This window comes from Phyllopteryx taeniolatus, chromosome 1 (genome assembly GCF_024500385.1).
Source record: "Phyllopteryx taeniolatus isolate TA_2022b chromosome 1, UOR_Ptae_1.2, whole genome shotgun sequence".
Classification (NCBI taxonomy): Eukaryota; Metazoa; Chordata; class Actinopteri; order Syngnathiformes; family Syngnathidae; genus Phyllopteryx; species Phyllopteryx taeniolatus.
In genome coordinates this window covers 35567104-35579117 of record NC_084502.1, presented here as the reverse complement: position 1 = coordinate 35579117, position 12014 = coordinate 35567104, and the positions used below count along the sequence as shown (strand labels likewise).

The window sequence follows — 12014 nt, the reverse complement described above, 5'->3', positions numbered from 1 at the left end:
TCACTGCCTCACTGAACGTTTTTTTTTTTTTTTTACTGCTACCACTCCAACATTTACTTTTTGTGCAGCTTATTGCAGTGGGTATGGAAAGTTTTCAGACCCCCTTACATTTTTCAGTCTTCGTTATATTGCAGCCATTTGTTAAAATCATTTAAGTTAATTTGTTTCCTCATTAATGTACACACAGCACCGCATATGGACAGAAAAAAAACAGAATTGTTGAAAGTTTTGCAGATTTAGGAAAAGAAAAACTGAAATATCACACAGCCATAACTATTCAGACCCTTTGCTGTGACACTCATTTAACTCGGGTGGTGTCCATTTCTTCTGATCATCCTTGAGATGGTTCTATAACTTCACTGGAGTCCAGCTGTGTTTCATTATACTGCTTGGACTTGATTAGGAAAGCCACACACTGGTCTATATAAGACCTTACAGCTTACAGAAATGTGGCAAGGCGCAGATCTGGCCAAGGTTACAAAAAAAATTCTGCTGCACTTAAGGTTCCTAAGAGCACAGTGGCCTCCATAATCCTGAAATGGAAGACGTTTGGGACGATCAGAACTCTTCCTAGAGCTGGCCATCCGGCCAAACTGAGCAATTGGAGGAGAAGAGCCTTTGTGAGAGAGGTAAAGAAGAACCCAAAGATCACTGTGGCTGAGCTCCAGAAATGCAGTCGGGAAATGGGAGAAAGTTCTAGAAAGTCAACCATCACTGCATCCCTCCACCAGTCGGGGCTTTATGGCAGAGTGGCCCGACGGAAGCCTCTCCTCAGTGCAAGACACATGAAAGCCCGCATGGAGTTTGCCATTAAAAAAACAGCTGAAGGACTCCAAGATTGTGAGAAATAAGAATCTCTGGTCTGATGAGACCAAGATGGAACTTTTTGGCCTTAATTCTAAGCGGCATGTGTGGAGAAAACCAGGCACTGGTCATCACCTGTCCATTACAGTCCCAACAGTGAAGCATGGTGGTGGCAGCATCATGCTGTGGGGGTGTTTTTCAGCTGCAGGGACAGGGAGACTGCTTGCAATCGAAGAAAAGATGAATGCGGCCAAGTACAGGGATATCCTGGACGAAAACCTTCTCCAGAGTGCTCAGAACCTCAGACTAGACCGAAGGTTCACCTTCAAAAAAGACAATGACCCTAAGCACACGGCTAAAATACTGTTTTTGACTGTTTTTGAATGGCCCAGACAGAGCCCTGACTTAAACCCAATTGAGCATCTCTGGAAAGACCTGAAAATGGTTGCCAACCCACGTTCACCATCCAACCTGACAGCACTGGAGAGGATCTGCAAGGAGGAATGGCAGAGGATCCCCAAATCCAGGTGTGAAGAACTTCGCAAAAAGACTCATGGCTGTATTAGCTCAAAAGGGTGCTTCTACTAAATACTGAGCAAAGGGTCTGAATACTTATGGCTGTGTGATATTTCAGTTATTCTTTTTTTAATAAATCTTCAAAAATGTCAAAAATTTCATTTTTTTCTGTCAATATGGGGTGCTGTGTGTACATTAATGTGGAAAAAAATAAAAAAAATTAGCAAATGGCTGCAATATAAAAAAAAGAGTGAAAAATGTAAGGGAGTCTGAATTTATGGGGGTCTGAATGTTTTCTGTACCCACTGTATCTGTGCCGAGACTCCAGTAGCAATGTTAGATGTAAAATAAAACAGCCATCCATCCATTTTCCATACAGTCTATCGTCACTGGGGTTGCGGGCGTGCTGGAGCCTATCCCAGCTGACTGGGCGAAAGGCGGGATACACCCTGAACTGGTCGCCAGCCAATCGCAGGGCACACATAGACAAACAACCATTCGCACTCACATGCTCACCCTACGGACAATTTAGAGTCTTCAATTAACCTACCGTGTATGTTTTTGGAATGTGTACACGGAGAAAACACACGCAGGCACGGGGAGAACATGCAAAGTCCACACAGGGGAGGCCGGATTTGAACACAGGTCTCCAGAACTGTGAGGCAGATGTGCTAACCAGTCGTGACTGGGCTGGCCGAAAAATAATACAAATATACTAAATTTAGTATTAAATGATGAAAAATATATTTTTAAAGCTCCAGGTCAAGTTGTAATATTGTATTGGTTTACCTCAATGTTTTCCACAATCCTTGTAACCACTGATGCAGTGACAGAGTACCAGTAAGACTCTCCTTTTTGTTCACACTCACTCTGAAGAAAAGAACAGAAAAAAATACATCATACATACAGTAGATAGTTCACTTCAGAACATTTTCCACATAAAACATTTTTGAATAACACAAATTTTGATAAACAACAAAACCTGTGGACATCTAAAGCCCTTTTCACACCGCACTTTCTCAATGAAAGGCATCCCGGTCCAGCGTGCCCCAATTTGGAAGTCCTGACATAGTAGCCTACCAGGAAGTAAACAGGAAACGCTGGAGAAGTAGACCGCACCTCGGCAACCTCGGTGAGATGTATCTTTCTGTTTTGCAAAAGAAAGCCGCGTCCATCGCTGTGACTTTTTTAGAAACATCACGGTATGTATTTTCTCTTGTATCCCTAAGTGTGGCGGCACAGTGGACGACTGGTTAGAGTGTCTGCCTCACAGTTCTGAGGACCGGGGTTCAATCCCCGGCCCCGCCTGTGTGGAGTTTGCATGTTCTCCCCGTGCGTGCGTGGGTTTTCTCCGGGCACTCCGGTTTCCTCCCACATCCCAAAAACATGGGTGGTAGGTTAATTGAAGGCTGTAAATTGCCCGTAGGTGTGAATGTGAGTGCGAATGGTTGTTTGTTTATATGTGCCCTGCGATTGGCTGCCAACTAGTTCAGGGTGTACCCCGCCTCCTGTCCGATGATAGCTCGGATAGGCTCCAGTGCTCCTGCGATCCTTGTGAGGATAAGCGGCTCAGATAATGGATGGATCCCTAAGTGTGGCTCTTGTATCCCTAAGTGTGGGACACAAAGACACTGCATTTATCAGCGCTTACTCTATTTTCCTAGTACAAGTCTGTCAAAAAAGCACACGGAAACCACTCCGCCAACACCTCTCCTATTAGAGGAGATTTCTGACGTCACTGCAATGCCGCTCTCGAATAGAACATACACAACGAATCGGAAAGTCGAGAGCGGCATGTGCATTGCCAAGTGCAGTGTGAAAAGGCCTTAAGTTAACACACATCGGAATTTTAGGAATTATGTTAAGTTTTGGTTAGTAAGAGTAAATCTGCAAAACTACCATCAATACAAATCACGTTGGGTGTGAGTTGAAGGAACGATACATCACATTAACTAGATGAAAACAAATCTGTCTTTTTAACTAATATAAGTATTTTGTTTTGGGGGTTTTTTTTGCCCATCAATTACAACTTCCTGGTTACAAATGTGAAATCATCAACCTACTTTGAATTTTTCTTCAAGAGTCTTGAGGAGATATTTCTTGCGCTCCCTCTGTTCCTCTTTCTCCTTCTCATCATCATATTCCCGCAAATGGGCAGGACCAATAATGAGGTTGAGCTGGGACATGGAGATGACCCATGGGTCACTGTGAGGACGGTAGAACGGGATCTGGAGCGTAATCTTTCCAATGAAGCCTAAAGAGAAGAAGGATCATGGAAAAGGGGAATATAAATTACCGTAATTTCTCATGTATAATGCGCATTTTTTTTCCCCAAAAAATTTTTTCAAAAGTCAGTAGTGCGCATTATCCATACGTATAGAATGGCTTGAAACAATGGCACCCCAGGGGTGCCAATATTTTGAGCACAACCATACATATTATATATTAATATATGTTTTAGTGACACGGCACAAACTTTTACATAGTTGTGCTCAATATGCAGTATTCCTATATATTGTGTGCCCCTCGCTCGAGTAGAGTTATAACACACCGCACAGAAAGTCTTTACTGTGTCTATTGGCTTGTCATATATGCAAGAATACAGACAACAGTACTGAAAAGTACTGCGTGGGTCTTTTTTTCCTACTTCCCAGTGCATAGTAACCATAATAGAGTCGTAGGTATATACAAGGAAATCCTCACTTCTTGTCTGTGCCGCGTCGGCTGCAAGATTTTGTTCTGTTGCTGGCTGTTGAGGTTCCGACGGCCGTAGGAAAAATAGTTGGCATCGCAGCTGGTTTCAGCCTCTACCTCTGTATCCAATCCTTTCTGCTGTCTTTCTAAAAACACGCCGGTTCAAGTGATCAGCACAGAGTTTGGAATGCTTGCTAGGCACCCATAGCTGACCACGTTACTCCCCCTGTCTATTGACTTTCCCTATCCACAGCCCAAAAAAAAAACTGTTGCCACTGCCTAAACCATTTGTATAACCAAAAGCCACACAATAAACCATCGTGACATCGCTAAATCATATGACAACAAATATACAAGTACGGAAACAACAGCATGGAACAATAGCACACAATGCCGAATGAATAGGCTGTTTGGCTCGTGTTACATCACAGCGTCGGATAGAGCCGAAGACTGGAAGGCGCTAGATGCAAAAAGCAGAAGGCGCATTCTGCATCATATTTATCGATTTAACTGCTGTATATCTGCTATATAAATACATCGAAATGGCTGATGTGGTTTGTAAAGGGGTTCTAGAGTTATCAAGAAATGTTTCATATCTTTGTCCTCTGACCTTTAAGATATCACTGCAATTGGCTAGCGACCAGTTCAAGGTGTATCCCGCCTCTCACCCAGAGTTAGCTGTGGGGGTTTTGTCCCTGCCTGGTTTGGGGGAGATCTACCTCCCACACTCGGGGGCGGGTAGTGGGTGCTGGCGGGAATGTGTGGAGGGAGGGGTGTCCGGGGTCAGTGCTGCAGCCCTCTTGGTTGTCTGGCCTGATGGGCCCGACCTGCAGGATCCATGCCTCTTAATCACTCACTTAGCACACACTCACTATATATATTTTTCTCACTAGTCACATCTCGGCCCATATATATATCCAAGGGTTCCTGGGGGACTGGTATGGGGTCAGGAGGGTGTGGGTGTCGGACCGGGTTGCAGCATGTCTGTGCTGTTTCCCGGTCCGTGCATGTCCAGTCCACCGGGCTGCTCTCGGTGTCAATCCACTTGCATGTGTCCGCAGGCACACACACCTGGGACTCTTTCGCTGGGTGTGGGGCCACTCACTTATTGCGACAAATAACTTATGAATATGCGAATTGCTTGTGTAGCCCCTCATTCACACTCTCGTTCTATAGACTTTTATAATTTACATAGTCAATCCCACCACACTTCAGTTGTAGCCGGGTTCACGACCCTTGTCCTGCATTCATTCTCCTGTCCTTGTCCTGTTCTATCTTGTCTTGTCCTACCCCCACAGGGTGTAGCACTACAGCCCCATGCAACACTCATATATAAGGTTTCATTGTTGTAGATATGTAATGATTTATTTTTCTCATCCCGTTTACAATTAATGCTTTGTCTTTTGTCTTTGTTTCTCTCACCCCTCTAGAAAATTTGTTCTGTTCGACTGATCGATTCTGATTCTCAATAAACATCAATTATAATACAACCCCAATTCCAATGAAGTTGGGATGTTGTGTTAAACATAAATAAAAACAGAATACAATGATTTGCAAATCATGTTCAACCTATATTTAATCGAATACATTACAAAGACAAGATAATTAATGTTCAAACTGATAAACTTTTTCGCAAATAATCATTAACTTAGAATTTTATGGCTGCAACACATTCCAAAAAAGCTGGCACAGGTGGCAAAAAAGACTGAGAAAGTTGAGGAATGCTCATCAAACACCTGTTTGGAACATCCCACAGGTGAACAGGCTAATTAGGAACAGGTAGGTGCCATGACTGGGTATAAAAGGAGCTCACCTGAATTGCTCAGTCATTCACAAGGAAAGATGGGGCGAGGTTCACCTCTTTGTGAACAAGTGCGTGAGAAAATAGTCGAAGAGTTTAAGGACAATGTTCCTCAACGTACAATTGCAAGGAATTTAGGGATTTCATCATCTACGGTCCATAATATCATCAAAGGGTTCAGAGAATCTGGAGAAATCACTGCATGTAAGCGGCAAGGCCGAAAACCAACATTGAACTCCCGTGACCTTCAATCCTCAGGCAGGACTCCATCAAAAAACGACATCAATGTGTAAAGGATATCGCCACATGGGCTCAGGAACACTTCAGAAAACCAATGTCAGTAAATAGTTCGGCGCTACATCCGTAAGTGCAACTTGAAACTCACTATGCAAAGCAAAAGCCATTTATCAACAACACCCACAAACGCAGCCGGCTTCTCTGGGCCCGAGCTCATCTAAGATGAACTAAAAAACCACAGCGGAAGCTTAAAAACTCCACTGTGACAAAGTAAAACTGTTCCGGCATAAAAGGGATACAGATTCTCCATTCTGCTTGACCTAACAGCCGAACAGGACAAAAAATTAATTAAAAAAATTAAAAAATGAAGCTGAGACAGGCGCCGACCCTATTGAGCATAAGTGGTACGGCGAATGGAAAGGAATCAAGAGTTCACTGCTGGTGCAGAGATCCAACAAGGAAGATGTCTAAATAAACAAATATTTACTGTAGTGAACTATTACACAATTAGCTCGTGGAGCCTTAATAAGTTACACAAAGGAAAACACTTTAAACCAAAGTCTCACCTGTTTTGACCTCAAAGGGCAGGTCAAACTCTTTGAGGGCATCTTTCCGCAGAGGTAGGTTCTCCAATTCAACTGCACCTGAAGAGCAGGATTAAGGATTGTATGCATTACTATCAACATTGCCTCACAAAAATGTGAATAAAATATACAATGTAACATACATGGTCCTAACATTGTGGTTGAACGTGAACATAACATAGTCACCCCAATTTGCCACCTATTCTGATATTGATACAAAAATGTTTTGTAAAGCGTAACAGAAATGCATCCAAACTAAAATTTACAAACACTTAAATGTTCTCTTAATGAAAGGTGTTAAGTTAAACTGTGGAGTTAATAATTGTACACTTCTGATTATTAAAAGCTTGAAAACAGCATTAAAATATCCCCTGCACACTTACTGATTTGCTCTACCAGTGTTCCGATATATAAACTGGTTGAATTCAGATTGCTTCTGTGTACTCACAATTGTACTGAATATAACCGCTTTTGTCCTTGATGATTTTTAAAGACGCAGACTCACCACAACATTATGACCACCTGCACAATCTACTGAGATCCAATAAATGAGATGTGGCAAATATTCTACTTTTACAAAGAAAATAATGCTTCGTTTTAATTGATACTGTTAAAGAAGAATTTTAAAATAAACAATAATGAACTTCCTGTTAAATTAATACATCTCTGACAGTGTCAAAAGCTCAACATTATTATCTTTGTAAAAGCAGAATATTTGACACAGCCAAGTGGCCATAGTACTGTGGCACACACTAAATTAGCAAAGAAAAACTGCTTATGAATATTGGTCTACTATACTACAGAAACTTAAACATACACAAAAGGGATATGTTACTGTGGGTAAATGGCATTTCAACACACAAAAGGAGAGATCCACTCGTGGTACACTTACACAACTATTAACCACTGTGATAGTTAAAAGTAACATTAAACCAAATTGTTTTGCCCTGAAATTGCTCTAAAAAAATTTAACACTGATTTTCATAAATAGGAGGAGGAAAGGGGGAAATTAAAAAAAAACTATTGTAAAACAATCTTTATTAATTGGCTAAATAAGTACAGAATTACCTTTGAGTAGTGCTATGGAGAGCTGATCTGTGTTCAAGTTGCTGACATATTTTCCCAAGTACGTGTTTAGCACCCAGGCAACAAGGCCTTCCAACATCCTGTTGTTCCTCCCCAAAATGTGGATACAGACAAAAGGACAGCTCTCAGAGGGAAGGCGCAAGATGTCTGCCAAACAGAAAGAAGAATTATATGACACCACTGTCGCGCATGATGGTAATGTTCATTTGACTAAAAATACTGTGATGAAAATAAACTGCTAAAACCACTGTAGCAGTATTACAGTACAGTATGCAGTGTTCTTTTTTTCCCAACAAACCAAAGGACACATCAGTGCATTTGTGCAGTGCTTTGTTGTTTTATTGAGTAAAAAGCATGGTAATTTTGACACGTCAACCTGAAGAACCCCTCAGCCAATCAGAGAAGGGGTTCCCTGAGTAGCAGACAAAAACAAAAGGGTCAAGGAGGTATGTTAAAGAATAGAAACATTATGTTTTTACTCTACTTTGAAGGCAATTTTGACAAGATATTCTATAGGCGATATCACACAAAGTTCTCCAAAAAGGCTATTTTTTTTCCAACGCAAAAACCTAAATTCCTCTGGAACATACCATAGGATTTTCAAAAATCTTGGTGCATTGTACTCAAGTTGAAATGGCCATTCAAACCAGACTTTGCATTTTGACAGACTGTCATTTTTGGGAAATCTTGTCACGTTGCTAGCGTGAACAACTTTTCTGCTGATTCATACATGTACATTTAAGTTAAATGTCTGCCACCACAACCTCTCCCGTACCCTCCATTGTCAATAGCATACGTCCGTCCTCATTACACCATGAACTAGTCATCACCCAATTGCAGGGCACATACAAACAATTCACATTCATATTTCAGAATGATAGATTTATGAATGCCGGCACGGTGGATGACTGTTTAGCTCATCTGCCTCACAGTTCTAGGGACCGGAGTTCAAATCCCGGCCCCGCCTGTGTGGAGTTTGCATTTTCTCCCCGTGCCTGGGTGGGTTTTCTCCGGGCACTCCAGTTTCCTCCCACATCCCAAAAACATGCGTGGTAGGTTGATTGAGGACTCTAAATTGCCCATAGGTGTGAATGTGAGTGCGGATGGTTGTTTGTTTCTATGTGCCCTGCGATTGGCTGGCAACTGGTTCAGAGTGTACCACGCCTCCCGCCCAAAGATAGCTGGGATAGGCTCCAGCAGCCCACGACCCTAGTGAGGATAAGCAGTCAAGAAAATGGATGGAGATTTATGAATGCATGGATGGATGGACGGACAGACAGCTAATTCATCCATCCATTTTCCATACCGCTTATCCTCACTAGGGTTGCGGGCGTGCTGAAGCCTATCCCACCTGACTCTGGGCGAGAGGCAGGGTACACCCTGAACTGGTCGCCAGCCAATCCCAGGGCACATATAAACAACCATTCGCACTCACATTCACACACCTATGGGCACTTTAGATGCTTCAATTAACCTACCATGCATGTTTTGGGATGTGGGAGGAAACCGGAGTGCCCGGAGAAAAACCCACTCAGGCACGGGGATAACGTGCAAACTCCACACACACTCCAGAACTGTGAGACAAATGTGCTAACCAGTCGGCCACCCTGCCGCCAGCAACATAAATTGAACCAACATAGCCTGCAGATATGTATTAACTATTTCTACTGTTGGGATAGTTATATAGCTTACAAATGAACATTTCATATATGCATTTGATATATTTAACCAAATGAAGCACAAATGGCACAATCTTAAGTTTTAACTATTGCACGGTATCTGGCATGTGGAACAAGCCAGAGGAAACAGTAAAGTTCTTACTGGCTCCGAGTAGCTCAAGTTAGCGCCTGTCAAGCCGCTGAATAACCTGTTCTGATTACCACTTGCATTGTTGAACACAGGAATTTATTCAAAACCGTGTCGTTAACCCACCTCCAAGCACATTTGTTGCTTTTCATCGATCACTCCTTCGCTGGGTCCATGATGCCTGCGGAATGCCGCTGTCAGGAGGTGACACAGTCTAGTCGCACGCACACAAGGCAGGACTACAGTGACATAAAGCGTCTCAAAAAATAACACGCCATTAACACGAACAAGAATTAGAGCAGGACAGTTTAAAATAAAACCAGACAAACCAAACGTACAGAGATAGCAGGCAACTCCAAAGCCAAGGTGTCCATGGAAAAGGGCAAGGCTGTAGTCCACACTCCTAAGCTAACCAGCAAGCTAAAACTAACCTGAGAAAATGGTGTGCCCACCCTCAAATCAACGAACCATCGTGGAAGCAATGTATAACACAAAATTCTGCAAACTGGCACGTTTTCATGGAAAACAAGGATATTCTAAACCGAAACAAAACAGTTCAGATCATTCGAGATTTGTGTCGCACGATCATATAACGATTGGACTTCCAACTTGTACTTCCTGTCACATGATCAAAACAAACCGTCGTCTTTTTCTTCTTCCATCATGGAGTGTGGCTGACGAGTCTCAGCTCACAAAATTATGCGTATTGGAGATAGATCGGTACTGTTTTTAACCAATGGATTTTATTTAAATTGGACATAGTGGTTTCAAGCATGTCAGAATGAGTCTCATAATTTTGAAAAAAAAAGGGGGGAAAAACACTTTTATAAGGCAAAAGAAAGCACCGTAAATTATTTTACCTACTTTTAAGTACAATTAGTAAGTCACTATATATTATTATTCATTCATTCATTCCATACTGCATCTCCTCACTAGGGTCGTGGGCGAGTTGGAGCCTATCCCAGCTATCTTCGGGTGCGAGGCGGGGTACACCCGGAACTGGTCGCCAGCCAATCGCAGGGAACATCTAAACAAACAACCAGTCACACCTATGAGCAATTTAAAGTCTTCAATTAACCTACCGTGCATGTTTTTTGGGATGTGGGAGGAAACCAGAGTACCCACGCATGCACGGGGAGAACATGCAAACTCCACACAGGCGAGGCCGGGTCCTGAGAACTGTGAGGCAAATGTGCTAACCAGTCGTCCACCGTGCCGCCTATATACTATTATATTATAGTAAAATGTATAAAAATGTCTGGCTATTGCAAGGAACTTGTCTAGCTTCTGAGTAGCTTATGTATAACCCGCTTTGTGTTTTTGTCTTTTGTATGTGTGCATTTTTCCATTTCTAGGCTATCTTATATCTTTATCAATTATCTGGTCATTGAGTACATGTTCTTTCTTTTATCGGCAGCTTGCAAACAACAATGTATTAGAGTTTCGACATGTGGACACTTGGACACGTAGACAAAATTGTTGGTACCCCTCAGTTAATGAAAGAAAAACCCACAAAGTAATGATAAATAAAATCAAGAATGAAAATCAGACATTACTTTTGGATTGTGGCTCCATCAGAATTATTTTAAAAAACAAACTCATGCAACAGACCTGGACAAAAATGATGGGACACCTAGAAAAGATTGAAAATAATTTGACTTTAGGGACATGTTCAAACAAGGTGTGTCCTCTAATGAGCATCACAGGTGTCTTCAAACTTGTAATCAGTCAGTCTGCCTATTAAAAGGGTGACAAGTAATCATTCTTGCTGTTTGGTTACATGGTATGTACAACACTAAACATTGACCAGAGGAAGTGAAGGAGAGCGTTGTCTCAAAAGATTAGAAAGAAAATTATAGACAAGCATGTTAACGGTAAAGGCTATAAGACCATCTCTAAGCACCTTGATGTTCTTGTGACTGCAGTTGCACATATTATTCAGAAATTTAAGATCCACGGGACTGTAGCCAACCTCTCTGGAGGTGGCCACAGGAGGAAAACTGATGTCAAATTGAAGTGACGGATAATACAAATGGCAAGAAAAGAGCCGAGAACAACCTCCAAAGAAATTACAGGTGAACTCCAAGCTCAAGATACATGAGTGTCACATCACACCATCCGTCTTTGCCAAAAGTGGACTTCATGGGAGATGACCAAGGAGGACACCACTGTTGGAAATAAATCATAAAAAAGCTAGACTGAAATTTTCCAAACTGAATGTTGACAAGCCACAAAGCTTCTGGGAGAATGTCCTATGGACAGATGAGACAAAACGTTTTGGCAATGCACATCAGCTCTATGCAGGGTACAATCAAATCTCAAGCCTATTTAGTTTTTCTAAAGAGAAATGTATTGCCCAGTGTCAGAAAGCTTGGTCTCAGTCGCAGGTCATGGGTCTTGCAACAGGATAATGACCCCAAAAGACACAGCTAAAAACACCCAAGAATGACTAAGAGCAAAAAATATTGGACTATTTTGAAGTGGTC

At 42.1% G+C, this 12014-nt stretch overlaps 1 protein-coding gene across 7 annotated transcripts in view; it reads right to left on the bottom strand.

Moving 5' to 3' along the window:
- vps13d (vacuolar protein sorting 13 homolog D) overlaps window positions 1-11103 on the bottom strand; it is a 120638-nt gene extending 109535 nt beyond the window's left edge. For 4 of the 7 annotated variants that reach the window (XM_061791817.1, XM_061791845.1, XM_061791854.1 and 1 more), the window contains exons 1-6: window positions 9867-10154; window positions 9655-9742; window positions 7705-7869; window positions 6619-6696; window positions 3384-3574; window positions 2110-2190 (exon numbers count right to left, since the gene is read on the bottom strand). In XM_061791817.1, the coding sequence (XP_061647801.1) occupies window positions 2110-2190; window positions 3384-3574; window positions 6619-6696; window positions 7705-7801 (447 nt within the window). In that variant the 5' untranslated portion in view covers window positions 7802-7869; window positions 9655-9742; window positions 9867-10154. Of the gene's footprint in view, window positions 1-2109; window positions 2191-3383; window positions 3575-6618; window positions 6697-7704; window positions 7870-9654; window positions 9768-9866; window positions 10156-11084 lie in introns of those variants that run through there. The other 3 variants (XM_061791836.1, XM_061791870.1, XM_061791827.1) reach the window with 3 other exon arrangements.
- Window positions 11104-12014: the final 911 nt, after the last annotated feature.